This window comes from Zasmidium cellare (genome assembly GCF_010093935.1).
Source record: "Zasmidium cellare ATCC 36951 unplaced genomic scaffold M409scaffold_17, whole genome shotgun sequence".
Classification (NCBI taxonomy): domain Eukaryota; kingdom Fungi; phylum Ascomycota; class Dothideomycetes; order Mycosphaerellales; family Mycosphaerellaceae; genus Zasmidium; species Zasmidium cellare.
The window spans coordinates 646,150-674,015 of record NW_022986961.1 but is presented as its reverse complement, the minus strand read 5'-3'; the positions used below and the strand labels follow the sequence as shown (position 1 = coordinate 674,015).

Sequence of the window (27,866 nt, the reverse complement as noted above, 5' to 3'; positions counted from 1 at the left end):
GGTTTGGGGTGCCGGATTGACTTCCCGCCACTGCCAGAGTCTTGATACCTTGACGGCCGATTATTCAACCCAAACGATTGAGACAAATCGACATTTACAAAACCACAACAATGGCAGACACAACACAAGAACGCATGATGTCCCTAATCATGGGCACGAAACCCGTCGACTTCACCCGCTCGATCGACCCATCGACTGTCCGCGGAAAAATCGCCGTCATAACCGGCGGCGCCAGCGGAATAGGACGCGGCATCGCAGAAGGACTCGCATCAAACGGCGCCAAAGTCGCGATTCTCGATATCAGCGACGAGCAAGGACAGCACGTCGCCTCGGAGTTGAAGGCCAAGGGCCACGAGGCGCTGTTCGTCAAGACGGATGTGGCGAGTTGGGAGGCGCAGCTCGAGGCATTCAAAGCTGCGCTGAAGTGGTCTGGTTCCGGGCTGGATATCGTCGTCGCCGCGGCGGGGATCCGGGCGACGGATATGCGAGATTCGATTGTTCCGAAGAAGGGGGATGAGGAGGAGGAGGAGGAGGAGGAGGAGGAGCCCCCCAAGCCGCACATGAAGGTTCTGGATATCAACTTCACGGGCGTGTGGTGGACGACGAATTTGGCGTTGTTTTATTTCAATAAGTTCCACGCTTCGAGGTCGGAGTCCTCTGAGTTCGGACCGCAGATTCTGCTTATTAGTTCTCTGGCGGGATATGGTCCTCCGCCGTTTGATGCGGATTATGGCGCGGCGAAACATGGCGTTCGTGGGTTGTGGAAATCTATCAGAGTCCCGGACGAGTCTATGGCGCAGTATCAGGCGAATCTCCTCGCTCCGGGATGGACGCACACGGGGATGACGGATAGCTATGTGCATAAGTTGAAGGATCGCGGCGTGAGGGTGGCGACTGTAGCGGATAATGTCCGAGCGGCGATGCGGTTGATCGTGGATCAAGAGGTGTCCGCGCGAGCTGTCATCGTTGCGGCGAATCCGGAGGGCGTGGAGGATGGGCAGAAGGGGTCCGGGGTGTTTGATGTGCTGGATGATTTTGGGACTTTGGGGGCTGGGAAAGCGATTTTGGAGAAGTTGGGGGAGGGGGTGTTTGATAATTATGTTTGATCGATCGGTGAGGAGGAGCTGGAATGGAACGAGAAGGAGGCGGATTGAATCAACGGATTTCGTAGGATATAGAGTAGAAATGGTCCAGACTGTTTACCATGTACAATGCCCTTGTGCCAGCGTGCACTGATTGGCCGTTTTTGATCTGTCATGTTGGTATCCGGGCGGAAGAAAGTGCGTTAGGTTCCTTGGACGTTCCATAGGCACGGTGTTCTGCTGTCCTCTTCGTCGTCAATCCCATCATCAGGCGGGTGGATATTATCAAAGAATCAAAGATGATGGGCGAGCGATAGTGGCGAGGTCTAGAACGTCGGCGCTTGTCGATATCGCTGACCTGCGTGTTGTGGTGATGATGCAGGAGGCTGCCAAGTCGAAGAAGAACGCTTCAAGCGGAGGTCGCCGACGCTTCCCACGCGGCGGCGGGCGTGTCGAAATCAGCCACCGGCGAGATGTCAAACTTCTTCTTGATAAGAGGCGTGATATAAGTGATCTTCGCAGGCCCCGTCCTGCTCGATGGTCAACACATTTCTAAACAACCGGATTACAGAGGTAACATGCTTTACACGCAAGCGACAATCATCACGGTCAATGCCAACCGCGACATCATCCAAGATGGAGCGATCCTGGTCCAAGGCAGCAAGATCGCAAACATCGGGAAGACAGAAGCTCTCTTGAAGCTATATCCAGAGGAAGAAGTTACTGCGCTCGAAGGCCGGATCATCATACCTGGACTCGTCAACGCCCACATGCATACAGCTCAAACACTCCTACGAGGCACGGCAGACGATCTCGAACTCGTCTCCTGGCTCTGCGAACGAATCTGGCCATTGCAAGGAAATTTCACTCCGAAAGATGGATATGCTGCAGCGCGACTCAGCATTGCCGAGATGCTCAAATCTGGCACGACATGCTTCCTCGAGAGCATGTTCGCAGACCGATACGGCTTCGACGGGCTCTGTAGAGCAGTCGAAGAAAGCGGTATCCGTGGCTGTCTCGGCAAGATCGTCATGGATGTCGGAACATATGCCAGTGATCCAAAGTGGGCGATGCATCCGGGACTTGTAGAAAACCGCGAAACCAGTTTGCTCGGCGCCGTCGACATGCACAAGAAATGGAACGGCAAGGCCGACGATAGAATTCGGGTATGGTTTGGCGCGAGAACGCCAGGCGGGTGAGTAGAACGTTTCCTGTCCTCCTGTTGTCGACTGATCACACCACTCGAGCAGGGTTTCCGAAGGGCTCTACAAAGAGATGACTTCGATTTCGAGGGAGCAAAACATCCCTATAACGATGCACTGTGCTGAAGCGCCTGCCGATCGCACGTTCTTTGAGAGTCAAGGGCATACTGCTATGTCGTATTGTGACTCTGTGAACCTGCTCGGTCCACAGACCGTGTTGGTACACATGGTGCATTTGGACGACTCGGATATCAAAACTTTAGCCGAAACTGGGACTCATATTGTCCACTGTCCTTCGAGCAACACCAAGCTCGCGTCAGGTATCTGCAGAGTCCCTGATCTGCTTGAAGCAGGGGTCAGTGTCACACTCGGCACTGATGGAGCGCCATGCAACAACACCTGCGACATGCTTCAAGAGATGCGTCTGGCGGGCATCCTGCACAAAGCCGCTCGAATGGATCCTACCTCTGTGCCGGCAGAGACTGTCCTGGAGACAGCCACAATCAACGGTGCAAAAGCCCTCGGTCTAGCAGACAGCGTCGGCAGCATTGAGAAGGGTAAGAAGGCCGACTTTGTCGTTCTCGACATGCGTGCTGTGCACTTGCAGCCGTGGTTCAATCCTGTGAGTGCCGTTGTGTACTCTGCTACCGGCCGTGATGTCGAGATCGTTCTGGTCGACGGAAAAGAGGTTGCCAAGAGTGGGAAGCTCACAACGATGGACGAAGAGAGCATTTGGAAAGAGGCAGAATGGCGTTCGAAGGAGGTTGTGAAGAGGGCTGGGTTGACGTCTGCTGTTGGTGCTCGGTGGCCGGTCCAGTAGTCGGCCCTGTGATTCTTGCGTGTATGCTGCCTAAGTAGTTATGTAGCTGATAATATGTATCTTTCCATTTCGAGTATCAATCGTGAATGAATGAATGAATGGTCAAGGGGCGCCCGCTTCGGAGTGTCGTTCCCAGCGGTTTGTCGCGCACGTGACGTCGCGGATGTTTAGTTTCGCTGGCAACCGGGCAACAAAGCGAACTTGAATTTACGACACTTCAACGAACCTCTTCCCACGACCCCCACTGCCGATTCCGACCTCACCACGATGCTGTGCAGATAACAGATCCGTGCGATTGCGACACCACCACGATCTTCCCGCCAGCATGGCGACCCAAACAACCACAACTAAGTCCATCTTCGCTGGCAGCGCGGGCACGAACATTCAATCCGCACCTCTGCGCACCACGCCGCAACCTCGAATCCGTGGATACAAAGACTTCCTCACTCCCGCCCTCCATCGCCGCTTCACTCAAGCTGCCGGCTCCGTCCTCCTCCTCTGTCTGGTAGACAGCACGCTCCTCTCCACAAGCAGCAGCTATCTGTGGAGATGGTTTCCATTTGGACCAGCGGGCATTCGCGCCCTGCTACTCTTCATACCATGCCTGGCTGTGTTCATTGTGCGCGTGGCCAGCATGCACATTGGAAAGCGCACCGCGAACAGTCGCGCCGAGACCATATACGCTCAGCTGTTTAGTGGCAGGGCGCTACATACCTTGATCTGGTACATCTTCAGTGCGTGGTGGTTTGGAGAAGTGTACATCTGGAACAGTCGCGACAGTGCGGCGTTGATGATGGTGGATCCTGGAAGACCATACGAGCGACCTGAGCTCAATGAGAACCCGATCTTCATCAGAAGCTCGTTCTTGGTGCTGGGAGTGCTGCGCTGTGGGTGGCATCTGCTGGCCGACTACGACAGAGTGGCAATACCCACCGGCAAAGAAGAGGAGGAGCCAAAGCCGAACTTCATAACATCGACACTTGGGATACAACCGGCCACAATTGCATGGCTGCCGCGTCCGTTCGGGGCTCTGTTGGAGCGGATTGGCATCATGGCGAATACATGTGGGCAGACAGTGGCCATTGGATGGCTGGCCAACATGATACTCTACTTTCTCGTTTTCCGCTATCCAGCCTGGAGATGGACCTACAGCTTCGTCAGTCCATTCTTCAGCCAGATGCAGCCATCGACAAGACCGCGCGGCTTTACGCATGCTCCAACGGTCGTGTGGCAGTCCGTATCCTCAGCATTCATGCTGTGCATACTCTGGGAGTACAGCAACACCGTGTTCGATTCGTTTGTCACGCAGGCGCCTACGAAAAAGGGCGAGCCTCTGACCAGTGAGATCAAGGACGCCCGAGGTGTAATTCTGCACAAGAGCGCGGATCCAAATGGTAGCTTGCTCAACGGTCTCAACGCGAAGAAGGAAGTCAACAAAGCGTTTGCGTTGTGGGAGCTTTACCTCATCTGTACCAGGTACGACAAGCGACGTAAGACTATCTATACTGAAGTCGATCGCAAGGACGGCAGTACTTGGTCAAAAGTCTGCGAGTACACTTTGAAAGAAGCTACCTCGATCAGAGACCGTATTAAAGCTGCAACGGACCCCGGCGAGTACAAGTCTAAGCAAGCGGAGCTCGCAGCCCAAAATGAGCAGAAAAAGGACCTCATCCCGGTGGAGAGGCAGCATCTCGGTCTGAGGAAGATTGCGGACCAAGGTGTGCAAAACGATGCAGATGTCTTCGTCAAGCGGAAGGGTGATTTCGTGCATCAAGTTGGTGAGCTCGCCAAGTCTGTTGGTCAGTCACCTGGCAGTGATCCGGCGAAGATGGCCTGGGACTGGAGTAAGAAGAATGTCCTCACGCAGGACCAGCTCAAGCACTTGCAGGAGACGCCGGAGCAGATCAGACAGGCTTCTAACGGCTACCTGTCGAATATGCTTCGCACACCTGCAGGTGAACCCTTCCGACTGACCTTCGCGAGGAGAGCGAGTGTGGTTATTTTGGGGACGCCAACGTCAGGGAAGACGAACGTCATACATGCCATAAAGTCACTGAGCAGATTGGCAGTGTGCAGCTTGAAAGAAGACGACTACGGCTCCGTGCAAAGAGATGTGGCCAGGATCATTCGAACTCTGACCGAGACTATCCAATTGATTGAGAACTTCGTGGGGACTGTGGAGCCTCACTGGACGGATGTGTCCTACTTCGAGAAGGAACGCTATGCGCAAGTTAAGCGGCTCCAAGCTGAGGCCTGTGAGCGGGAGGCCAAGACGAAGGAGCGAGAACATAGAAGAGCCGAGGCTGATGCGTTGAAGAACGATGCAGTGACACTTAAGAGGCAAGCCGCATCGCTCCTCGTATCGAGGCGCAATATCGGAGAAGCGCAGGAAGTGCTCGACGCTTTGAAGGGCAGTCTAGAGGAGATCATGCTGGCCTTTGCGGAATATGCGGGTACCCTGGGCCTGAGCAAGAAAGAGGTCAGGGAGGCGAGAGAGTCAGCAGGTGGGAATGCGAATGCAACATCTTCAGCTGTGCAGCCAGTGTTGGAGCCACCTCCTGAGATGCAGCAGATGGCTCCCCAGCCCAGGCAGCGTAATGTGTATAACTAACAAGACTTTTCTGGCGCGGCGCTGGTGGTCTTGAAAAGGGAATAGGATGGGGTTAACGCTTTTGTGATACCAATGAACTCGATGTTTTTTGTGATGCTCATGATCTCGTTTCACATGCTCTTGGCTTCCAATCTACCCTCCTTGGCCCGCTCAAAATACAGTCTCGCCGACTCGAAAACAATCAAGAAGTGGGAGATCGACTATGTTCGTTCTAGATTGAACATGGCCTGCGTATTTTTGAGAACAACGCCATCCATCCAGTTTCCCGGGCGACCTGTCTTCTGGCCTCTTCCTCTGTCAACATTACATTACATTCACCAACGTCGTGACTTCAGCAACTCACCATGCGAACATAGTATCGCAGTTCCGGCGCACCACAATTAATGCAAAGACAAACCGACGTCCTGGTCTGCCAGCAAACAAGCTTCCTAGGCCTGCGAGCTACGTCGATCTACGGTTAGGATCTTACCTCCCGCATGACCAGACTGCGTAATGGTTATGCAGGAACATCTTCTTTGCTATCATCGACATCTCGTGGAGCAATTACCATGAGGAGTTGCGACATCTAGGACTGCCACGTTCCGCTCCCCAGTGTCCATCACAGTCCGCTCCACTCTGCCACGCATCAACGGCTCGTCGCGAAAATGATCTGGACTACTGTCTTGCACGTCATCGCTATTGCGGCATCCCTGGTTGGAGCGCAAGATCCTCTCACGACCCAGCAGTTCATCTCTGGAATCCAAGGAGCGACGACGTGTGGAGAATGTCAGAGCGCTCTGCTCACCTTGAAAGGCATTGCCTTCTTTGGAGATGATCGAGTAATCGCATCACTTGCAAGAGCGTGCAAGCTCACGAACGCCGAGGACAACGATGTCTGCGACGGTATCATGGCTCAAGAAGGCCCAATCCTTGCCCGAGCGATTCGAGAAATGGATGTTCCATCACATACGTCGAAACTGTTCTGTACAACCCTCATGGGACTTTGCGACATCCCGGAAGTTCGACCATATAACGTGACATTTCCAAAACCGAAGCCTGCGAATCTTGCTCGACCAGAACCCAGTGGCAAAAGTCCTATCAAGTTTGTCCATTTCAGTGACATCCATGTGGATCTGGAGTATGAAACTGGCAGTAACTACAACTGCACAAAGCCGATTTGCTGTCGTTCGTACACGGAGGAAGATGCTCCGGGGAATAACACATATCCAGCTGGCCCAAATGGAAACCATCTCTGCGATGTGCCCAAGTCGTTGGAGGAGAGCATGTACGAAACCATCAAAGATGTAGCATCCGACGCTGCCTTTGCAATTTTCACAGGAGACATTCCCGAACACGCCGTTTGGATCGTCGAGAAGGCTGGTGTCAAGCATAGCATCGATTCAGCTTACAGCACCATGGCCAAGATCCTGCCAATGCCAGTGTACGGCACTTTGGGCAATCACGAAGCAGTGCCCTGCAACAGCTTCCCTCATCAGGAGATAGAGGATGCCATCAGCAGTCAGTGGGTCTACGACATTGTTTCCAAAAAGTGGCGAACATGGATTGGAAACAACAACGCCAGAATCGCTGACAGATATGGCGCCTACTCATATCTCGTACCACAGACCAAGTTGCGAGTCATCTCGATCAACACCAACCTCTTCTACGCTTTCAACTTCTGGGTGTTCGAAAAAGAGATGACTTTCGATCCAGACAATCAGTTTGCTTGGTTAGTCAGTGAACTGCAAGCTGCAGAAGACGCTGGCGAAAGGGTATACATCATCGGACACATGCCTCCAGGTCGACATGATGCACTTTACGATGGCTCAAACTACTTGGATCAGATCGTGAATCGATACGAAGCAACCATCGCAGCCATGTTTTGGGGCCACACTCACCAAGATCATTTCGAGCTCAGCTATAGCGACTATTCGAAGCGGAGCCATCTGACAGCAAGCATGATGTCGTACATCAGTCCCTCACTCACGCCGACGTCCGGGTCGCCCGCCTTCCGAGTATTCACTGTCGATCCCGATACATTTGGTGTCCTTGACTTTGAAGTTTACACTGCTCCGCTTGAGGCTGAGGGTTTCCAGACGACGGGTCCGACCTGGAAGCCATACTACTCTGCCAGAGAGGCTTACGGCTCGCTGGTCAATCTATCGTCATCATCGGCCGAGCTCACTCCGGCTTTCTGGCACAACGTAACCTCGGTCTTCGAAAGCAACGATACAGCATTCCAGCAATACTACTCCAGGAAGAGTCGTGGATGGAACAAGGGCAATTGCACCGAAGAGTGTAAGGTCGACGAGATTTGCCAATTGAGAGCCGCTGAAGCACAACACAATTGCCTCACACCATCACGGGGCTACGCACTTGATTCGGGAAATCGACAAGCACGGCTTCGCGGTGACGAGTCGATGCACGACGAGTGCCATAGCAGTCGCGCTGCGATGGTCTTTCAGAGTCTGGTCGGCCAGCCGAAGCAGGAGATCTTCAGACAGGATCTTTAGCAGGTCTTTTACTATCTTAGCACAATTGCATAGCTCTGCTGTCGGTTACTGAGTTCCCGAACTCGATCTCTCGAGCCTCATAACTGAACATCTTCCAAAAATCGGAACTGCTGGACTCACGGCCGTCGTTCCTCGTTCACGCATCCTTCAACGATCTGGCGCTAACCCCGAATCGTACTTTCTTCCTCTCATCGTATCCAGGCACTGCAGTCAAAGATACTCAGCTTTAAGGGATGGGACGTTGAACATCAAAACTCCTTGCCACATCGCCGACAAACTCCATCATTGACGTACCGGCAATAGGACTTAAAAGATTGACGTTCATTTGTTGGAGAGTATAACAGTACCTGAACCCTCGACCAAGATGGAAATGTTCACAACCCTCCCGAAGTTCAGAACCTATTCACGACAACGACACATACGACAAAATGGCCCCTTCCAACAACGCGCTATGGCTCAGCGCGAAACAAGATCCCGTCATGACGGTCGGATCAGCTCCGTACCCAACGGCCGGACCACAAGAAGTTGTTATTCGAACAGCAGCCGTGGCAATGAATCCCGCAGACTGGCTGCTACAACAGACAGGAATGCTGCTCTCGGAGTATCCAGCTATCCTTGGCTGTGACGCTGCTGGTGAAGTCGTTGAAGTCGGTCAAGGGCTCGAAGATCAATTCAAGGTCGGAGATCGCGTGTTTGGAGCGGCTGGACCACTCAATGGCTATAGGTGCTCGGCTTTCCAAGAGTACGTTGTGCTCAAAGCACCGTCTATAGCAAAGATTCCTGCAGCAGCCAAGTACAGTGAAGCTGCAGTCTTGCCACTTGGTTTCAACACAGCAGCGTCTTGCCTATTTGCGAAGGAGACGCTGGGACTGGAAGCACCGCCATCGAAGGCCGGCCACGGCAAGACTGTACTTATCTGGGGAGCTAGCAGCAGCCTTGGATGCTGCGGTGTCCAAACAGCTACATTAGCAGGCTATGAAGTTGTTGCAATCGCCAGCAAGGCGAACCACGACCTGGTTCAGTCACTTGGTGCGAAATCGAGCTTCGACTACAACGACTCCGACATCGTACAAAGCGTAATCAGAGGCCTGAAAGGCAAAGAAGTCGTAGGTATGTTCGACTGCATCTCCAAACCCGAAACCCTCGGCGCCCTTTGCGAAATCCTATCCAAAACCACCAACGCTCGCAAACTCATCGCAGCCATCCAGCCTGGCTCTGAAGCACACGCCAAACATGATGTCGAAGTCAAGACGAATTTCGTCGTTGATCAAGCGGCGTATCACGGTACGGTTGGGAAGTACCTATGGCAGGATTTCTTGCCTGCTGCACTTGCAGACGGGACATTTCGACACAAGCCTGATCCGGAGATCATCGGGCACGGGTTGGAGAATGTGCAAAAGGCAGTAGATCTTCTGAGCAAAGGGGTCAGCGCGAAGAAGTTGGTTGTAACATTGTGAAAGAAGTCTCGAGGCATCGGTCATTCTCCAAGGAGAAGAAGCGAGTGAAGTACACACCACAGAGCGACGAATCGAAGCATATCAACATAGCAACGTCTCGTGGTTGGTCGGAATGCGTTCATGCATGCATTCAAGGTTAAATTCGATGTATCGGATGACGTCGGAAAAGTGGACATGGGAATTTTCGGTCGCTTCTCGGTCCTCCAGTTTCTGTCTCTCGATCAATTTTCTTGCCGAGATGATCGCGCTCAACGCAACGCACTTTGCATCAGAGGGCGGATCTCGAAGTCTATGAGATCGGACACTGGTATGTGGGATGGCATCATTTTGTGTGAGGCACAGCTTTTCGGAACAGTTCATGGTTGTTGGCAACTACAAGACTTTGTGCAAGACTGTGTCCTTATCGGCGCCGTAAAAGTCTTCGTCGACCCTTCCCAGACGTGTTAAAGACATCCGTCATACTTTCCACATCCATCGACAAGACATGCCCTCATCCAAGCAAACGAGCTTAACAATGCGTCACCCGTCTTGGCAATCACAAGCCTAGGGATGTGGATGAAAAGCACATTTAAGCACTCCACGACCCTCCCCGAAATACCCACCCATGTCCACCATGATGTCAGCCTTCTCCAGACCTTGACCCGCTGTTAGGAAGCATCGACCAAACATGTTGTCCATACTCCATGTACGGCTATGTCAACGCGACCCCATATCTTTGTTGAGAGGTGGTGTTGCCCGTGGGACGCCTCCGCTGTGGGTGGTGGTGCCTCTTTGAAAAGTTTGATGACAGGCGTCACTGCCAAGTGTGAGGATTTCTGTGAGAGTGGTCTCTGAAGGGAGTATATGAGTTTTGTTCGTCTCTTGTCGTCACTCTTCTGTTCCAGTTTTTCTCTTGCCTCACTGTTGTTTTGCGTTGCTCTTCGACAGCTCGCACAGTATCGACCTCACGGGTTGGGAACACACAACGACTGGCTCGACCATGGGTCTCTTCGACCACAAAGGCCTGCTGGGCGGGCGCATCAGCGGCACGGCGCTGCAGACTGGAGTCTGTATCACCGCCGCCAGCGGCTTTCTCCTCTTCGGCTATGACCGTACGTCCAAACCTCCCCAATCTCACCACAACAATCTAATCAATCCCGCTAGAGGGCATTATGAGCGGCATCATCACGGAGCCTATCTTCCTCGAGACCTTCCCGCAAATGGAGCCTATGAACAAATCCGGCGCCATCCAAGCCCTCGTCGTCGCTATCTACGAAATCGGATGTCTGCTCGGATCGTTTAGCATCGTCTGGCTAGGCGACATCCTCGGGCGAAGGAAGTCTGTTCTTGTGGGGACTGTGATCATGCTCGTCGGAACTGCGATCCAGGCGTCTTCGTACGGGATGGCGCAGTTGATCGTGGGTCGCATCGTGACGGGCGTTGGGAACGGCATGAATACTTCTTCGATCCCCGTGTGGCAGGCTGAGATGGCGCCGCCGAAGATCAGAGGGTTTTTGGTGCTGTTTGAGGGGGCTTTGATTACGGGAGGAATTGCTGTTCGCTTCTTCTCATGCACAAATTCGAGGTTTCAGAAATGCTAATAGGTTTGCAGTTATCGTACTGGATCAACTACGGTTTCTGGTTCATCACACAGTACGGCTCCGTGCAATGGCGGGTCCCCATCGCCCTGCAAGCAGCCTTCGGCATCATGCTCATCATCGGCGTCCTGCTCTACCCAGAGTCTCCGCGATGGCTTATCAAGAAGGGCAAGCAAGAGGATGCCGACGAGGCGAGGAAAGTCCTCGCTGTTCTCGAGAACAAAGACTTCGAGGACCCAAGCCTGATTGCAGACATTGAGGAAATGCAGCGCGTCAATGCTATCACCGAATCGACACCGTTGACGGCCAAGGAGATGCTAAGCAATGGCAAGGAGATGAACCTTTGGAGATTGACCGTTGCTTGTCTATCACAGGCGTTTCAACAGCTCGGGGGATTGAACCTGGTACGTATCACGGTTGGGAACGCGTATCACAGGAGTGTGAATCTGACATGTCGTCCCAGGTTACCTACTACGCAACCACCGTATTCGAGGACAGCCTAGGCTTCGACGCAGAACTGTCCAGGCTCATGACCGGCTGTCTGGGCACCGAGTTCTTCATCGCGGCACTCGTTGCCCTAGTCGTTGTCGATCGATTGGGACGACGAAAACTCATGCTCTGGGGCGCCGTGGGCATGGGGACGTGCTTGCTCATCGTGGGAGCATGTTTATCCCAAGCGACTGCAGAGTACAAGGCTCCAGCATATGCCGCAACGGTCTTCATCTTCATTTATAATACTTGCTTTGCAATCGGATGGCTTGGAGTAACGTGGTTGTATCCGGCAGAAGTGACACCCATCCGCATTCGTGCTGAGGCGAACGGCTTCTCGACTTGCTCAAACTGGCTCATCAACTACGGCGTCGTCCAGCTGGCCCCTATCATGATCAACAAGATCTCCTGGCAGACCTACTTCGTAAGATCCCCCTCCCCTACCCCTAAACTCCCCTCCTTCACCAACTAACCCCCATCCCCTCACAGGTCTTCATGTGCTTCAACTACATGCACGTCCCCATCGTCTTCTGGTTCTTCCCCGAAACCAACGGCTACAAACTCGAAGCCATGGATGCCATCTTCGAGAAAGCCCACGAGAAAGGCGAGAACCCCGTCTGGACGGAGCGGAAGTTCCGAAAGGGGAAGGAGGAGATCGATCTCGAGAAGCATGAGCATCGTGGCGCTGGCGAGGATAGTGATCCGGAGGGGGCGTTGAGGGGCGCGGAGATTGAGAAGGAGGAGATGGCGAATGATGAGGGGGTGCATACTGGGAGTGTGCATTAAGTGGTGGTGTTGTGAAGGGTGTGGGGATGAGAGAATGTGTTGTTGGGTGGATGGTGTTCTATACCCCTGAATCATGTAGTTTGTATGCGTTAACGATCACGTCCGAATGATGCATGCTCTCACTGTTCCGCTCAAAGCGGAATCATCCCCGTTGCTTGTAAGCTGTCTAGGGACTTCGGAGTACTACGCAGAGTTCACCATCGTTCGCTCCCTGCCGCTCTTCGATATATCGGCCTCGTTCCCCTGGTGGCCTAAACGTACGATCCCGCTATCCATCTGCAATCATCCCGCAATCCGTTCGAGAGCTCAATCCCTACGCATGTTCAACGCCCTCGATGAACGATGAGCCTCATACCTCCTCTCACCCTCCCACGGTATCAGCCCCTCCCTCTGGCTCATCGCAGCAACATCCTGCATCTCCACTCCATCAGACCCCTTAATCTTCCTCAGCGACCTCTGCAGCCTTCCCGGATGGAACACAGCGAAAACGCCAACCACACCCAACATTGGCACCGCATCGAACACATACGCAAAAGCTTCGTGTGTTGCAACATAGCTCTCTTTCCCCGCCGCATGTTGGATCCCCTGAACCAAGTTTCGAAGAACGATCAGTCCGCTAGCGGCGAGGAGAGCGATGATGTATCTCTTCCAAGCGATGGTATCTGAGCCGACTTGCTCCTTGCATCTACTGAAGAATTTCCAGACGAGGATGACGAAGACCAGGAACACCAGAACCTGGAAGACCAGACCGATAACGACGACGACTCCGCCTGTTCGTTGCAGACTCGCGCTCGTCGTGACGGAGAGGCCAATACCCGCCATTTGAACCGCAAAGCAGATGATATCACCCGCGACGAAGAGTTTCGACATGAGGCTCGGACGGAGCGGCGAGAGCTCATTCGCCTCAAGGGATTCGATGATGCGGCGAATCAACATGTACATTGTGGCGGCGAGGAAGATTGGCGCGGGGAGGTTGAGGAGGAGGTAGAGGACGTAGGCTTTGAAGTTTTGAGGTACGTGGGAGAGCCAGTAGCGGCCGTAGTAGGAGAAGGTTTCCACTGTTGATGGTAATATTCAGTGGCCTGGAGAGTTGCGCCTGGAGGATGGGGCACTTACTGATGCATCCGATCAGGAAGGGGATGAAGTACCACGTCCGGAGCCAGAGCATCTCGACGAGGTGTGCGATAGTGCCCAGTCCGAAGCCTGCGATGAAGATGCAGGCGGCAATGCCGTTTGGATGGTATTCGAACAGCTCTGGCGGTGTGCCATCTTCTGAGGTTGGGAGAGACATGATCGGTAGTGACTGTGGTGTCGGACTGTGGTGTCGAGAAGACGTGGGAGCAGCAGCGTGAGCTGAAGAAGACAATCACTGTTAAGGGAAGCAGTCAAGAGGTTGAACAGCGGCTTGCGCGTTTGTGCCTTGCATTTCTCGGTCGTGTTCGTCCGGTTGAATGGCTCTGCCTGATTGAAACAGGCGAATACGAGGTCTTTATAGTCGGCATTGAAACCAGGCAACTGCTTCAGAGATATCGTACTCGCGTGTCTTCCTCGCTCTGGTTCCTCTCTACAAGCTCCCGCGAGTTGCAGGAGTGGCAGTGAAAATACATGGGTTTCCAGCATGAACACAGTCGATGCTGAAAGCTGACTGTAGGAATACAGCATTCCAGAATCCATCCCCTTGTCCAAGTAGACCACCGCCAATTCTCTTGCAACGCGCAGGACCCAATCCCTTTCTTTTCACGCTGTCAACACTTGCTTTGACATGACCCAACATGGGCGGAGTCATCATGTTGTTCCGCAGCATGCCGTTCATGAAGAAAGACCTGAGCCCTACATGACATTTCTCCGACCACCCAGTTCCAAACATGGCAGACCATGTTCTCGTATCGAGCCAGGGTCGTACTACCCAGATAGGCTCACCCCATCTCGGCCCGATCGTGCGAATTGTTGCGTGATTGGTCGTGGGTGCGAGGTTTCTCGCATTCGATACGAGAGCGACATCCTTACGAGACCCACCTCGTATTACTTTCGCTTTTCCTCCGTCACTTGCTCGACGACTCCTCCTGTCTCTCGCTTCCTCAAAACCACTGACTGGTCGCCCACAACCGAATACGCTGACTTTTCTTCTCTTCCCCTCTCGCTTTGGAGTTGCGGCTCGCATGCACTCGCACCGATCGACGAGCGAACGATGAATGATTCGCCGCGACCAACCGAGGCGCCGTCATATCTTGCCCGGAAGACGCATCGCAAATCAAGGTTGGGGTGCCTCGAATGTAAGAGGCGCCGTGTCAAGGTCAGTGATATTTCATCCCCCTATTGCGGTCGTTGTCTCTTTTTGTACCGACTCTTTCTCGCGACTCTCCCAAAGCCTTCTGCCTCGTCTTTTGCTGGAGGACTGAGCAGAACGAACGTCGCTGGGCCTAGCCGTTTGCGAATCTGACACGATGACTGTTCTGACATTCCGACCTCGACAGTGCGATGAGACCCACCCTGCCTGCAACAATTGCACTCGACGGTCGACGCCGTGTAATTACCCAGTCAGCAACGCAACAAGTCCTCGAGAGCGACCAAGAAGTCGTCCGGAAACTGATCACCACCGAGCCTCTCTTCTTGCGGCAGCTGACTCGCGAGCGCCTTCAAGTATCAGTAAGTTGAGGCGTACAGTCAAGTCGACCTCCAGTGCCGCGATGAAGCTGACTTGGAAGCAGGCACCACACCTCCATCGTCACTAGACAACGCCAGCTTGACTTTGCCGCCAATTCTCTCACCTCCCCGACCAGTGGTGCCCCCATCCTCTGCCGCACCATTCTTCGATGGCTTTGACCTGGAACTATGGCACCACTGGCTCTTCGTTGTCTCCAGGTAGGATGGACTGCCAGATTCCCGTGCTGAACGCCCGCTGACATTCGTGTGCAAGCCTCAACCTCAGTCCTGAAGAAGTTCCAATGTGGCGAGACCACATCCCGAAAGTCGCATTCAAGCACAATTACGTCGCACAGCTCATTCTTGCATTTTCAGCACTTCACTTGGCGCGAGAGGATCGGTCGAGAGAAGCTGTCTGTGTTGCAAGATCGACCGCTTTGGAGAGTGCTGCCATAAGCGGCATGATGGATGCTCTTTCCAAAGACGCCAGCAGCAATCCTGGCGCTCTTTGGGTGGCATCGATGATGTTGTGCTTTTGCAGCTTTGGCAAGGGACCGCAACCGGGGCAGTATCTGGTGTACAGTGAGACCAGAGAGCCTGAATGGCTCGGGCTTCTCCAAGGTGTCAAGACGATATCGGAAACGAGCCCAAATGCCATATCCTCCGTGATACCGACATCCGACAAGCCGGTCGCAGAACGGACAGAGCCAATGAGTCCAGAGCAGGTTGTGCCGGGGCTCGGCAAGGCATTGGACGACCTGCGAAGCTCGGTGGATGCTTTCAGGGCCGAGGATCCATCATTCGAGAAGTATCTTCATCCCTTGGACGAATTGCGAAACTGCTTTGGCAGCGCCTTCGAACGTCGGATCGACTCGAACTCTATCAAAATATGCTCTCACATGGTCTTTGCGTGGTTGTACAGACTCGAGGAGCATTATCTGGCAACGTTGCAGGCGAAGCGTCCGATGGCTTTGGTGATACTCGCACACTACCTGGTGTTGCTGTCTCAGCTTGAAGGCTACTGGTATATCCACGGATGGGTGCCTCATATTATGGAGGCAGTCAAAAGGCAGCTGCACCCAGCGTACCAACAATGGCTACAGTGGCCGCAGAGGTACATCAAGACTTGAACAAGCTGTCGTGGCGATAGATTTCAGAGTTCAATCTTGACTAGTCCGGCGGCTTCTGCTGCTTGAGACGGTCGGGAATCTCGAAGATCTCAGTGGCATTGTCCAGATCACGCCCCGTCCAGTCTCGCAAGAAGCTCACGCCTGAGCGTTGAAGCTGTGTCAGTATCCACTGCTTCATCGTAACCACGGGGAGACCTTGAGGGGTCGTCGATTTGCCTGCAAGCGTTGCCCAAACAAGCACCAACGGATGCACGACTTGTAACCTTGCCACTATGCTTCGATCGAATGCGTACTGCCGGGACATGAGAAGATTCGAGACGGCGCGTTGCTGTGTAGCCACTAGCTTTGCTGTTTTATCTTCATCCAGCCAGCTGAGGTGATGTTCTTTCCGTGCGAGGAAGTCGATGAGAAGACAAAGTCGAACAAGGGTCAGGAGGGTCGCCCAGTAGTGGATCAGCATTGGCCAGTGTGGCGAGTCAAAATCGAATGAGACAGGAACGATGTGCCTCTCTGCGATGTTCCTTGTCGGTACAACTCGAACTTGATGAAGTGTCTCGTTCTCTGCTGGGAGATTTTCGAACTCCAGCAGCAGGTCGGCCAGAGCTGTCACCTGTGAAGCAGAAATGTCGTCCCCGTCTCGTAACTCCCGTACATATTGAGTCAGTCTAGCTAGACGCAGATCGATTTCGTGTGATGCGCGCTGCAGTGAAGCATAGTTGGAAGGCAACGGGGCCAGGCTGAAGGGTTCCATTCCTGACCAGTAGGTGTTCTCGCAGATACTCGCAGTAACCGCGTTCAGCTTTCCAAGCGAACAGACCCGGAAGAGTTCAAATCGACAATAGTCTTGGAAGAAGGCTCTAGCTATCGTGGTAGGAGTAGAAGAGGGATTCTGAGACTGTGCTTCCAGAAAACACTTGCAGGCTTCGAAATGTGCGAAGCTGGCACTGTGGCCGATCTTGTCGTCTGCACCATCTGCGATCAGAAGGTCGAATGTCGCAAGCGCCGAGCTTGTCGCCGTTGCCGACTCTGACGGAACGTACTTCGACGAGGCAAGCTTGTGTCGAAGAAGAGTCACTGCTCTGCCATAGTTCGCCAAGGCCGCTTTTAGTATCTTCTCGTCTTGGTGACTGGGCGTAGCGCTTCGGCGTAAATAGACTTCACTCGCCTGACATAAGGCCATGACAGCGGTGTCTTCATCGCTATGTCAGTCATGTGGAAGGGCGATTTTTCAAGGGTAGCACATCACTCACCAAAGCACAAGTCTTGCCCCAAGATGCTGGGACCAAGCACGATCCAAGTGAACTGAAATTGCAAGGCTTCTATTGCTTGTACAAGCCAAGACGCGAGCCATGATTTCTGTGAGCTGATCCCCCTCTGCACAGTTGGTTTCATTACAGCTCGGCGGTGGCTGTGCGGTCCATTGGATGAAGGCTTCAATGAGGCTAGGCGGACTTCCTTCCTTCTGACGACTTGGCCAGAATGCTTGTGTTTATTCTGGTGAAAGTCGCACGCTGTGTTTTCGCCCAGGCAATCGCAGCCTACCAGATTTACTTGTCCTACTGGATATTCCCGAGTGCTTCTGGACAAGTTTTCCTCGCGATCAGCCCGGGCACCAGCAGCATCACTCATGGTCATATCAGGGGTGTGGATAGCCCGGACCGTTTCGACTTAAGGGTCCCGTTCGTTTTGTCATGAACCAGGTCTGAAAGATGACTTCGTAAAAATATCATGGCGCTCTTTCAGCTCCGCAGATCATCGGCGACCCCGACCACTGATCGAACCTATGCTCGCAGGCGAGGATGGCGTTAGCATCTCACGGCATGTCAAACATTTGACGCGGAGGAACTGAACGAGAAGACGAAAGACAGACGAATATACAGAAGACGATGAGTCTCAGGACGAAGCAGTCGCCTGTCAGCGCTCGGACCCAAGGAAGGTATAGCCGAGAGCTACGGCGCGGGCCGATTTCGTAGCTAGCGCTCGGGACTAACGTTAGTTAATCCAAACATCGCCTTATTAGCTGAGGAACGACACACGAGGCCTATACTACTAAAGAGCAAAGTCTTCGTCTGTACTCTTCTAACTCTTTTATTAATTAGTTTAAAATAAAATTCGGCCCCAAGTCGACTGCTGCAAAACGCCTAAGAATTCGCAGCTCGGCATTATTAGGTGGGTGCGTACAGTCAAGCTAGATTATTATCTAGGTGCGGCCCACCCGCTAAAGTGGACAGGGGGCAGAGTATCAAAACAGCAGACCGTTGTAGAATAGGATGACTCCATCGTACAGAGATGAAACTCGTTCCGTAGTTCAATGCCCAGCTTCAGCGCCGCTGCTTAGACACGAGTGGCCACAACGTGATTCACATGTTCTTATGAATGAAGTCTAGGACGAAACTATGCTCCTATTTGACGACATAAATGCAGCTGGAGACATTACAGTACGAAATAGCAGAGAGGACAGAAGTTGACTACGAAGGACTTTCTGTCTGCTATCCCCCTGTCCCTTAGCACGACCTAATATTTGAGGCCAATTCAGATTATATAGATCAGGCCTCAAATTTACCACGTATCCCGAGATCGCGACTCCTTTCGCCAATTCATGTTGCACAGTAGTCACACACCCGTTGATTTACACTGGTCAAACACAGAGCTCCTATTGCTGATCATGGGACGAGCAACATGTACAAGTAGTGACTATTGTTTCAACTGGTCTATTAAAACTCTATAACTCACATTATCCCAAAGCAACAACTCAACCAAGGTAAGAAAGCAACTCAATACAGTGTTATTAGGACTCGCGGTCTCTCAAACTTGACCTCGGAGACCATGTTTTCGCAACTCGCGCTCACCTGAGGTACGACTTTGAAGTTCGACCCCACGGCCATAACCACGCCTGGCCTTCAGTTCACTCCCTGTCGTGAACAATGTAGCTAGGAAAGAAAGCTTCTCGAGGCGTCCTGGCAGATCTGCACGATTGTATCTCTGCGCAAGCCCTTCTTCCTGGGATCCATCTTTTGGAAAGGCCGGTTGTAATATGCCCGCAACAAGGTAGATAATAACAACACCGAATTCTTCCACCACTTCCATGAACAACGATGTTGTAACCGCCGAAGTTGATTCGTTCCCGATCTGGAAGAGGTTGATGTGACTGAATGCCGCGAGCAGAGGGTAAACCAGGCGGACGAGCATCAGCGGTGCTGCTAGGTTAACAGCGACGAGGAGCACTTTCTCGCCGCGCATCGTGGAGCGGGCCAGGACGGCCGCCATCACATTGAATATCAGCAGTAGTGCGAAGACTACAGTGAAGAGTACGATTCCGATACGGACTGTGCTTTCGGTATACACTTGCGTAGGCGTGTCGACACTCGTCGCACCCACGATGCAAAGTATAAGGCCAACGGTCGTTGGAATCTGGATAGCTCTCACAAGTACAATCGAAACAATTGTACGCCAAGGCTGATCGAGTATGGAGTAGAGACTGGGTTAGAGTATTAGCAAACAAGCACAGGCATATCTCATGCATATTCAGCTTGCGTATGGGGTGTGCCTACATTCTGGAGAGGAGACCGAGCCATGCCAGCAGCAAGGGCGATAGGCCTAGGATCGAACAGATCAAGGCGGCCGTCTCAGCATCGCTCGAGCTGGGGTTATGTATAAGATAAACTCGAGCACCTGCGCCCGCAAGTCGTACACTGCTGAACAGGACCAAGAAGATCCATCCCGAGGCTTTGGCGAATCCGTGCTTGAAGCATATGTAGATGGACGTCAAAAGTGCTGGAGAGTAGAAGATGAGTTGACCAATGGCAATCCCGTCCAAGTAGGTTATTCGACTCATGACAAGCAAATATAGGTAGGGAATGCGGGCAGTAATTCAACACAGAGATCAGCCTTACAAGAGATGAGGGTCTCTACAGACTAAGTAGTTCTGCTATCTGCTTCTGTGGTTGTCATAGAACAAGTGAACGAGCGTCCAAGCTTCGCGATCTCTATAGCTGCGAACATGAGGTTTTGACGCTCTGGTTACCAATTTCGGACCACCTAGCGCGACTTCCTGCCCCTGCTATGGATCGTCTGCGTGTATTGTTGCTGCCTAGGGGCGCAAAGTGTTCTGAAAGCAGAAAGGCGTTTGTCCTGCGCCTGCCCTTTGTACGCGACATATTGCGTGCGTAACAAGCACGACCCTTGAAATGGGTGTTTAGACTCTTGCATCAACAGGAAACTTTGAAAATGAAAACTTTTCCGTAAACGAGAAAGTGCGACGCGACGTGTACAGCTTCCCGCTAACGTTGACATTGAACGCGTCCAGCAGTGCCTTGGATTCCGCGGATGCCACGGGTTCAGCGGATTCAACGAGGTGCAACGATGCCCTTTGGCACACTTCTTTGAGCATAATTGTGGGGTGGTCCATCCTGTGGAGGTCGTAGTGAGACAGGTACACACATGCGCGAAGCCTCCGAAGTAGCATTCTAGGCTTCGACTTCAGGCATGGTCAAGATTGGTAGAGATCGTGCAAATTTACTTTTACTGTACCACAAGCATTCTTCATCAATTTCGTAAATACTCAGAAGTTTCGCATTGATCCAAATTCTCTACGAAGGCTACTTGGCTGGTCGAACTCAATGCCTCTAGATAAGATCTTGGGCCATGCGCTGAGCTTTGCAGCTGAGTATCAACAACAGCGCAGATTGAAGCGCGTACAAAGCGGAGAGAATTCTGATGCTCGGGGAGATTCACTTGAGGCGGCTCTATTTGAAGACGACGAGCAAGACTGGGAGCTGGACGAGGCTATTCAGGACAAGGGCGACCATCATCCACCGTATGAAAAGTCACTTCAGACAGCAACAACCGACCAGCTTATCCGGGACACGTTTAGTAGCAGAGTGCCAGAGACATGCTCTACCAGTGCACGGCCAGCCAACAGCCTGCGTCACCCGATCGTTATTCCTCAGAGAAGACCAGGAAATAAAAAACGAGGCTTCGTTCGAGCATACGCTCCAGTGTTAGACGACTGCGGCATAAGCCAAGAAACATTCCTACGCTTCCTCAAGAACTTCCACCAAAGCTCGCAGGCGTCTCCGTGGTTTGGTGTCATACAAGTATCTGCAGCTATAGCCGGCTTCGCGCCATCAGCAGTTGCCGTGGCAGTGTGTATGGCCATCCAGGCTGGCGCAAAAGCTGGCGCTGAGATTCAGCACAGACATCGGACCAACGATTTTCTCGAGAAGATGAACGAAGAGTTTTTCAAACCAGCTGGATTATTTGCCATGATTATGACCTACAAACCTGACAGTTCTATTAGTTCCTTGTCGCAGAACAGCAGCCTGGTGTCCATGTCGACCCGTTACATGAATCTCAAAGCAAACGACGCCATGACGGAGCTGGAAGACAACAGCGGAAATCTTGGGAACCTTACCAGAAAGTTGAAGATCTCTTCCGGCACTACCAGAGGCGAAGTAGAGCTGCCCGAGTTCGCACCGCTCATATTTCCGGATGTGGATGCTGCGGTCCAGCGTGGAGAGGAAGAGACGTTCAAGAATAACGTTAAGGGCTTCCGAAAGTTCTTTGCTGCCTACATGGACCGGCAAGCTCACATGAACTTCGTAAGTACAACCGTCTGCGTCGAACTACTCAGAGTGGATCGAAAGCCTATGGCAGGGCAGATCTGATTGATCTACAGGCGCGCGAAAACCCCGACAGCGGCCTGAATGTACCAGAATCATATCGCCAGCTGAGCTCCGACAGCTTTCTTGGGCGTGCTGGGCAAGCTGTTCGGAGTAGCCAGGGGAAAGATGCCTTCATTCGGAGCGTCATGGGGACAACTAGCAGCGAAAGCCGGACAGAGATGTCAATAGGAGAGCCACTTAAAGAGAGGCTGCTTGGCCAAAAGGGCGACAGCAACAGCGGCAAGCCTGGATGCCTAGGCATCAAACGTATGTTAAAAGAGGACATCCTGTATTTGACGATTGTCAGTCTGCCCAACGAAAACGAAATGGCATCGGCAAGACGTGAGCTGAACATGTAGGCAATCGGGCGGGTAACCGCTCTATGGAGCTCATCCTAAGCAGACTTCTACGTCGTAGGGACTACAGTATACACACTTCTGGCTTCTACGGCTGTCGCAGCTTGTCCACATCTCACCTCGTATACGATTAATGGGATAGGGACGGGTTCAATCATAAGCTATGTAAGCGCTTCCATACTCGTTCGTTTATTGAGGTCCGAATGAGCCGAACATTTCGTTAGCACTTGTTCAATAATGCCCATCCTGTGCTGGCATCGCTACAGCTAGCTACTGCTTAAGCTCATCCGCTACACGTGAGTTACAAGTATCGCGCAATGCTAGCAGAACGTTTTGAAGTGAACAGATCTAGCTCGTTCCCACTTGTCTGGAGGCGTCGAAACTGAGCGACATGCAATCATTTTCTCGAGCTAGGCGGCGGTAAGTTTCCAAATTGAAGCTGTTGAGGGAGCCTTTAGTAGAACGCGTTCAACACCGGACAGCGTTGCGGCAGATGGGCAACGCCATAGGCGGGACTATTGGATCCTAATGCAAATATGCTGCCCCTGGGTTGAGGTTGGGAATAGCTTGGACTTATTCGTACCCTAAGCACCGGCGGCTTAGGCAGCAGCGCAGAGGCCAGCGATTGTCGTTAGGCAATCCAGTCGCGCTCAGTATTCCAGATACAGCATCAGCTAATGAGGCAGAAAGTAATCGGCAGGGGGAGGAGACTCGTTCCATGTGCCTGACGCTGCTTCCGGATGTTGGTTTCCAGAGCCCCTATTGAATTATGAATGCGAAGTCGCCAAGCAGCTAACTAACGCCCCTGTCTTGCTCTCTGTGACTGTGACCGTTCCTGCACTGGCCATCTCTAAAACCTTTTAGCGCTGGTCCGTGCCCACGCTCATGGCGCCGCAAAAGACTCCCGACCTCACGACGAGCGCATCGTCACAATTAGACCACGAGACAGTCCGATTTCTTGAGCAACTTCATCGTGCTTGGTCAGACCGAGCTTCTTCGTCCACTTACGCCCAGCTTCGGGACGAACTGCTGCTTCAGCGCGGCAAACTCGACAGTGGAGTGGCCGCTTTGAGCGCCGTGGCTAAGGTCGCTTATTACCCCAATGAATTGGCGGTCGATACAAACTGGCAAGAACTCTTTACGATCTCAAGTTCGATCGAACATGAAGGAAAGAAGCGCAAGCGGGAGTATCATGAAGCCAATCGTCTTCGCAATTACCTGGTTATTGGGGCCCTTTGGTCGCTCCCTGTCCTTGTCCACTATGGCTGGGACAAGGTGGGACAGACACAAATGTACACTCTCCGCGCTTGTGCGACGCGCTATCCTCATTTCTTAGACGACGTATGCCCTCGACTCAATTCCGTCCTTCTTGACCGACATCGTCAGGGTATCAAGAGGGGCCGCGTGAAAACGCTCAATGAAGCACCAATTCAAATAAGTCGCGATCTTATCCTCCCCGCTTTGGCATCGGCCATACCACATGACGGCGGGGATGAGCCATGGTTGACGGACGAGAGTCGCAATTTTTCGCTGGAAACACATGGCCCATCGCTTCGCCAGCTCCGGCCGAGCCACTTTCGTTCATATCTACTGGCAAAAGATCATCGCTTAAAGATCTGGGGTGCAACTGTCCACAACAGGAATGTAACGAGTACTGCGACTGCCGACATGAAGGACGTCGCTGCACAGTCTAGTGTCTGGACCACGAGTAAATCGGTCACTCGAGTTGTACCGGTGACAATGTTACGAATTAAAGAGACATGCAACGATCTTGCGATCCGAAATACCCAGGATGCGTATTGTATAAGAAGCGAGAGCTTGATTCCAATGCAACTGGCATTTGGTTACAGGTGTGAGGCCGCTAGCTTCAAATAAGCAGAACACATGACCCAAACACTCTTGCAATGGCTTCGTCTAGTATAGCAATGCTTAATTAGACGAGCGCGGACGATGCTGCAGATTGATCTTTCACAGGTAACAGATTCATACGAGTAAAGACTGGGTGCTGCGGACCAAACGCATACCCTCCGCACGAAATACTCCACGAGATTGCTCGCGCGATGAAGATCCGTTATCGAGCTATTTACCAGGTCGACTTACAGTTTGCATTGATGTTTGAAGCCGCCCCCGCCACAGGTCTTGCTTCACGCAGCAGCCTGCCGACAAGAAAGTGAAGCAAAATTGGGCGTGCCACGGGCCCGCGCATGCTTCACTTGGAGGATTCCTTACTTTCGTCACATGCGAATTTGACATGTCTTTCTTTTCGCTCGTAGCCTATGCACATTCAGTCTTTGCTGACTCAAAGACAACCGCGTTCTCGCCATGTTACAACACCACTGATCTTCCATGGAGTGTCTTCTGGCGCAACAACTCGCTATCGCCTTGCCGTCAGTTGAGTCACGCTCGATTGTCGATATGGAGATCGGACCGCCGAGGCGCGACAAGATCTTGGGAATGGAGGACTACACAATCGAACCGCCTCCGACGACACAAGTCGCGCGCCCCTCTGAAGTCTGGCATGAGAGTGCCCCGACAAGCTCAAAGCCGACTCCAAGGCCAGAAGTGTCATTCCAAACAGTCACCACGAACCTCGAAGCATTCATCGAGCCAACCGTAGCACAGAGAGTCCTCGGCACAGTAGAGCTGCTGGAGATGGTCCTCCTTGAACTCCCCATCGCCACGCTCTTCACCGTCCAGCGCGTCAACACCAAGTTCCACGACACCATCACTGGCTCTATCCACCTACGGCGCGTCATGTTCCTCGAGACAGACCCTTCCTTCGAAGCCAGCAACAAGCAACAAATCAACCCAATGCTCGAGCAATGCACGTTTACCCCAAAATCCGGTCTTTACCTCGAACTGGTCACCAAAACCGCCAACCCGCTCTATCGCTCACTGACAGATTGTCTCGAAATTGACCTGCCTTACTTCACCACACCTACGAGCAAACGCAGCCGCCTCCGCGACAAGGTGTGGCTCGGACACGTCCGCAAACCGACAAAGCCACTCATGCTGCCCCACCGCACAGACGTCAGGGAGTCGTGGCAGTACATGTTGCTCAAGCAGGGTCGACCAGCCAAGACGTCAGTGAGGTTGTGGCATCACTTCGGCAAGATCTCCAGGCCGCTAGACTATGCGAGGGAGAAGTTTAGGAAGAGGACATATATGGGCAGGGTCTGGAGGTTCATCAAGCAGATGCATTGAGAAAGGCGAGAAAGACTAAAAGATGTGGTGTTATCCACGGTCTTGAAGATGGGGTTGGATGAACAGAAGGACGGCGATGGACCGAAGCTCTTGGAAATCTGCAACAATATGGAGCGACCTTTCAGTCGAGCTGTTCAAAACAGCTAGGTCTTTCTCCCTCATTCTGGCTCTTTCTCCAAGGCGGCCTCGCTTTGCTGCAGGGTCTTTTGCCATTTCGCCACACTCTCCGGATTTGCAGGCCTCACTATGAGCTACATGCGTGATAAGTCTACGATTTCCCGCAACATTGAAGAACTCACCCATTGCAGTTTACTATCTTCCTTGGCATCAGTCTTATCACTGTTCCTCCCTCGTCTCCCTTGTCGACGGTCTCGTCTTGCCCTTCCTCTTCCATTCTGATTGTTTCTATCATCTGTCGTGGGATCCTTCGACCATGCGCCGTTAAGCGGTGGGTAGACCATCGAAAGAGGTGCTAGAAGATTGCCATAGGCTGCAACCCTGGACTCAGGACCTGGACTATAGGGCGAGACTGATCTTTCCGGTATGCCGAGGTCTTGGTCGATATTGGCGGACGTGCCGATGCTGCCTTGTCCGTTAGAAAAGCCCCATCGTTCACTGCATCAAGTCTGGCACGTCTCGCCCAATTTCAAGCCCCGCAGGTATGAAGATGTTCAAATTAGCCTTCGACAGGGCTCTCGCAATCATCGAGGCGTGGCCAACCGCAAACCCAGCTCCAACACCAATCTGGCCGACCATCAAGGCCACGGCGTCGAGTCCCGGTCTACACGCTCGTTTGTCAGCCACGAAGCACCACTCTGCAAATGATTTCGATCCTACGCACAGAAACAGCCCGCCCACCGTTGCAGCACTTTGGCAAACTTTGTTCGCCTTGTTGGGGATGATGGCTTTGTTGATCGAATCTACCACTTCCACGAAATGTCGGGCTGTGATGCCGAAGTAGCCTAGATCGTTGCTGTATGCTCGGAGGAAGGGCTGGCCGTCGCCGCTGGTGATTTGTGGGAGGGCTATGGGACGGAAGGGGGGGCGTTGCATTGGCTGCGCTGAGGTGTTGTCATAGCCTCTTGGGGCATAAGTGCCGTTTACAGTCTGATAAGAAGCGTCAGCCGTGCGGACTAGCTCGAAGCAGGCTATATTCACGACAGGGAGCCCTCACTTGGTCGTTGCTGCTGGGCACGCCCAGTGGTATTCTGTATGCGGGTGGAGCGTCCGTCCATCCCGGGCCCGTGTTTGGATATGGCTGTGGCGATTGGGAAGTATGCACACTACGAGGCGGGCCAGACGGCGGGTTATCGTTACCACCACCGCCGGAGAATGGAAGAAACGATTGGTTCAGTCCATTATTGACCTGGCTCGGGCCCGTGGACGAGGCAAATGCATTCTTGATGAAGCCCATGTGTGTATGAGCGATGGTACTCGCAAGGCACTTGTTCTGCTGACAGGTTTTTGAATGTAATGTACACCACGCTTATTGCAGCGCATATATACGTTTTCCGCTGGCTATAAGAGTTGACGTATGTCATTGAACACCCAGACACTGAACTTCCCAAGAAGATTGATAAGACGTCCTTCGCCAAATGGCCTCGTCATTCTGTCTGCTCAGTCTGAGCCATGACTGGACCACTTTCGAAGTACTGCCTGCTGGGTTTGAGCCATTCGCCCAAGACACGCAAGGCTGTGTCAGCCGACTAGCCCGATTGTAGAGAATACGGCGAAGTAACCAACGAACATTGGGATCTCGGAGGGAGTGTCTATACGTGGACCCTTTGAACGATTGATGCTGTCTCTCTATCGGCATATTCCCGAGTCCTTGAAATTTTGGAGAGATGGAAAAGAAAAGACCCTATCGCCGAATCATCCATAAAGGGAAGGCGGCAGGCATACCTGAATGGGCTTAGAGGTGGAGCGGAAGTATTTAACGATCCAATGTCTCCCATGTCGTTTAGAGTCGACGACATCGAACAGGATCAGGGAAAGAAGATAGCCCTACCAGCTGCCGCATAGGAGGATAAGTGTAGCACAAAGTATAATAGTGCTCGCTTCCTCGTCTCGTCCACAGAAGCAATCAACAATGACATCTCCCGTTACAACGAACCTCAATCCAATCGTAAGTGGTGGTCAAGTCTCATTGATGTGTCTGCTCGGCCATGCAGAATCTTAGCAAGCTGTCTCCCATATCAGACCCGTTTCGGAGCCGGAGGCTCTTTTCGCCGAAATGTGAGTGAATCCAACCCTACGCCCAATCACAGGAGGGCAAGTGGAACCAATTGCTTCGTTAACGCGAACACCACCTCACTTCTCTACAAGAAGCTCTCCCATCTTTCCATATCCCATCT

The 27,866-nt window shown here is 52.7% G+C and overlaps 13 protein-coding genes across 13 annotated transcripts; 9 read left to right on the top strand and 4 right to left on the bottom strand.

Moving 5' to 3' along the window:
- Positions 1-110: 110 nt before the first annotated feature.
- Positions 111-1,106, top strand: M409DRAFT_54738 (uncharacterized protein; the record flags this gene model as incomplete). The annotated part of the gene is made up of 1 exon (XM_033812809.1): positions 111-1,106. One exon carries the CDS (start codon positions 111-113, stop codon positions 1,104-1,106), a length of 996 nt encoding a protein of 331 aa, XP_033667869.1.
- Positions 1,107-1,660: 554 nt separating this feature from the next.
- On the top strand, positions 1,661-3,104 carry M409DRAFT_66479 (uncharacterized protein; the record flags this gene model as incomplete). The annotated part of the gene is made up of 2 exons (XM_033816955.1): positions 1,661-2,277; positions 2,333-3,104. The coding sequence occupies 2 exons, from the start codon at positions 1,661-1,663 to the stop codon at positions 3,102-3,104; spliced, it is 1,389 nt and encodes a 462-aa protein (XP_033667868.1).
- A 325-nt stretch (positions 3,105-3,429) lies between these two features.
- M409DRAFT_66487 (uncharacterized protein) lies at positions 3,430-5,771 on the top strand (the record flags this gene model as incomplete). The annotated part of the gene is made up of 2 exons (XM_033816957.1): positions 3,430-5,600; positions 5,720-5,771. 2 exons carry the CDS (start codon positions 3,430-3,432, stop codon positions 5,769-5,771), a joined length of 2,223 nt encoding a protein of 740 aa, XP_033667867.1.
- A 588-nt stretch (positions 5,772-6,359) lies between these two features.
- M409DRAFT_54735 (uncharacterized protein) lies at positions 6,360-8,207 on the top strand (the record flags this gene model as incomplete). Its single annotated transcript, XM_033812808.1, has 1 exon — positions 6,360-8,207. The coding sequence occupies one exon, from the start codon at positions 6,360-6,362 to the stop codon at positions 8,205-8,207; it is 1,848 nt and encodes a 615-aa protein (XP_033667866.1).
- Positions 8,208-8,635: 428 nt separating this feature from the next.
- Positions 8,636-9,664, top strand: M409DRAFT_54734 (uncharacterized protein; the record flags this gene model as incomplete). Its single annotated transcript, XM_033812807.1, has 1 exon — positions 8,636-9,664. One exon carries the CDS (start codon positions 8,636-8,638, stop codon positions 9,662-9,664), a length of 1,029 nt encoding a protein of 342 aa, XP_033667865.1.
- A 979-nt stretch (positions 9,665-10,643) lies between these two features.
- M409DRAFT_66475 (uncharacterized protein) lies at positions 10,644-12,516 on the top strand (the record flags this gene model as incomplete). Its single annotated transcript, XM_033816954.1, has 5 exons — positions 10,644-10,755; positions 10,808-11,199; positions 11,256-11,645; positions 11,705-12,154; positions 12,220-12,516. The coding sequence occupies 5 exons, from the start codon at positions 10,644-10,646 to the stop codon at positions 12,514-12,516; spliced, it is 1,641 nt and encodes a 546-aa protein (XP_033667864.1).
- A 251-nt stretch (positions 12,517-12,767) lies between these two features.
- M409DRAFT_66474 (uncharacterized protein) lies at positions 12,768-13,807 on the bottom strand (the record flags this gene model as incomplete). Its single annotated transcript, XM_033816953.1, has 4 exons — positions 12,768-12,829; positions 12,872-12,882; positions 12,968-13,574; positions 13,633-13,807. 4 exons carry the CDS (start codon positions 13,805-13,807, stop codon positions 12,768-12,770), a joined length of 855 nt encoding a protein of 284 aa, XP_033667863.1.
- Positions 13,808-14,704: 897 nt separating this feature from the next.
- Positions 14,705-16,355, top strand: M409DRAFT_66473 (uncharacterized protein; the record flags this gene model as incomplete). The annotated part of the gene is made up of 4 exons (XM_033816952.1): positions 14,705-14,809; positions 14,991-15,090; positions 15,454-16,273; positions 16,319-16,355. 4 exons carry the CDS (start codon positions 14,705-14,707, stop codon positions 16,353-16,355), a joined length of 1,062 nt encoding a protein of 353 aa, XP_033667862.1.
- On the bottom strand, positions 16,330-17,469 carry M409DRAFT_23016 (uncharacterized protein; the record flags this gene model as incomplete). The annotated part of the gene is made up of 1 exon (XM_033806599.1): positions 16,330-17,469. The coding sequence occupies one exon, from the start codon at positions 17,467-17,469 to the stop codon at positions 16,330-16,332; it is 1,140 nt and encodes a 379-aa protein (XP_033667861.1).
- A 1,625-nt stretch (positions 17,470-19,094) lies between these two features.
- Positions 19,095-20,124, bottom strand: M409DRAFT_54731 (uncharacterized protein; the record flags this gene model as incomplete). The annotated part of the gene is made up of 2 exons (XM_033812806.1): positions 19,095-19,767; positions 19,841-20,124. The coding sequence occupies 2 exons, from the start codon at positions 20,122-20,124 to the stop codon at positions 19,095-19,097; spliced, it is 957 nt and encodes a 318-aa protein (XP_033667860.1).
- A 784-nt stretch (positions 20,125-20,908) lies between these two features.
- On the top strand, positions 20,909-22,311 carry M409DRAFT_23015 (uncharacterized protein; the record flags this gene model as incomplete). Its single annotated transcript, XM_033806598.1, has 2 exons — positions 20,909-21,889; positions 21,967-22,311. The coding sequence occupies 2 exons, from the start codon at positions 20,909-20,911 to the stop codon at positions 22,309-22,311; spliced, it is 1,326 nt and encodes a 441-aa protein (XP_033667859.1).
- A 2,343-nt stretch (positions 22,312-24,654) lies between these two features.
- On the top strand, positions 24,655-25,512 carry M409DRAFT_54729 (uncharacterized protein; the record flags this gene model as incomplete). Its single annotated transcript, XM_033812805.1, has 1 exon — positions 24,655-25,512. One exon carries the CDS (start codon positions 24,655-24,657, stop codon positions 25,510-25,512), a length of 858 nt encoding a protein of 285 aa, XP_033667858.1.
- Positions 25,513-25,670: 158 nt separating this feature from the next.
- M409DRAFT_23013 (uncharacterized protein) lies at positions 25,671-26,926 on the bottom strand (the record flags this gene model as incomplete). Its single annotated transcript, XM_033806597.1, has 5 exons — positions 25,671-25,763; positions 25,812-26,094; positions 26,129-26,293; positions 26,354-26,619; positions 26,687-26,926. The coding sequence occupies 5 exons, from the start codon at positions 26,924-26,926 to the stop codon at positions 25,671-25,673; spliced, it is 1,047 nt and encodes a 348-aa protein (XP_033667857.1).
- Positions 26,927-27,866: the final 940 nt, after the last annotated feature.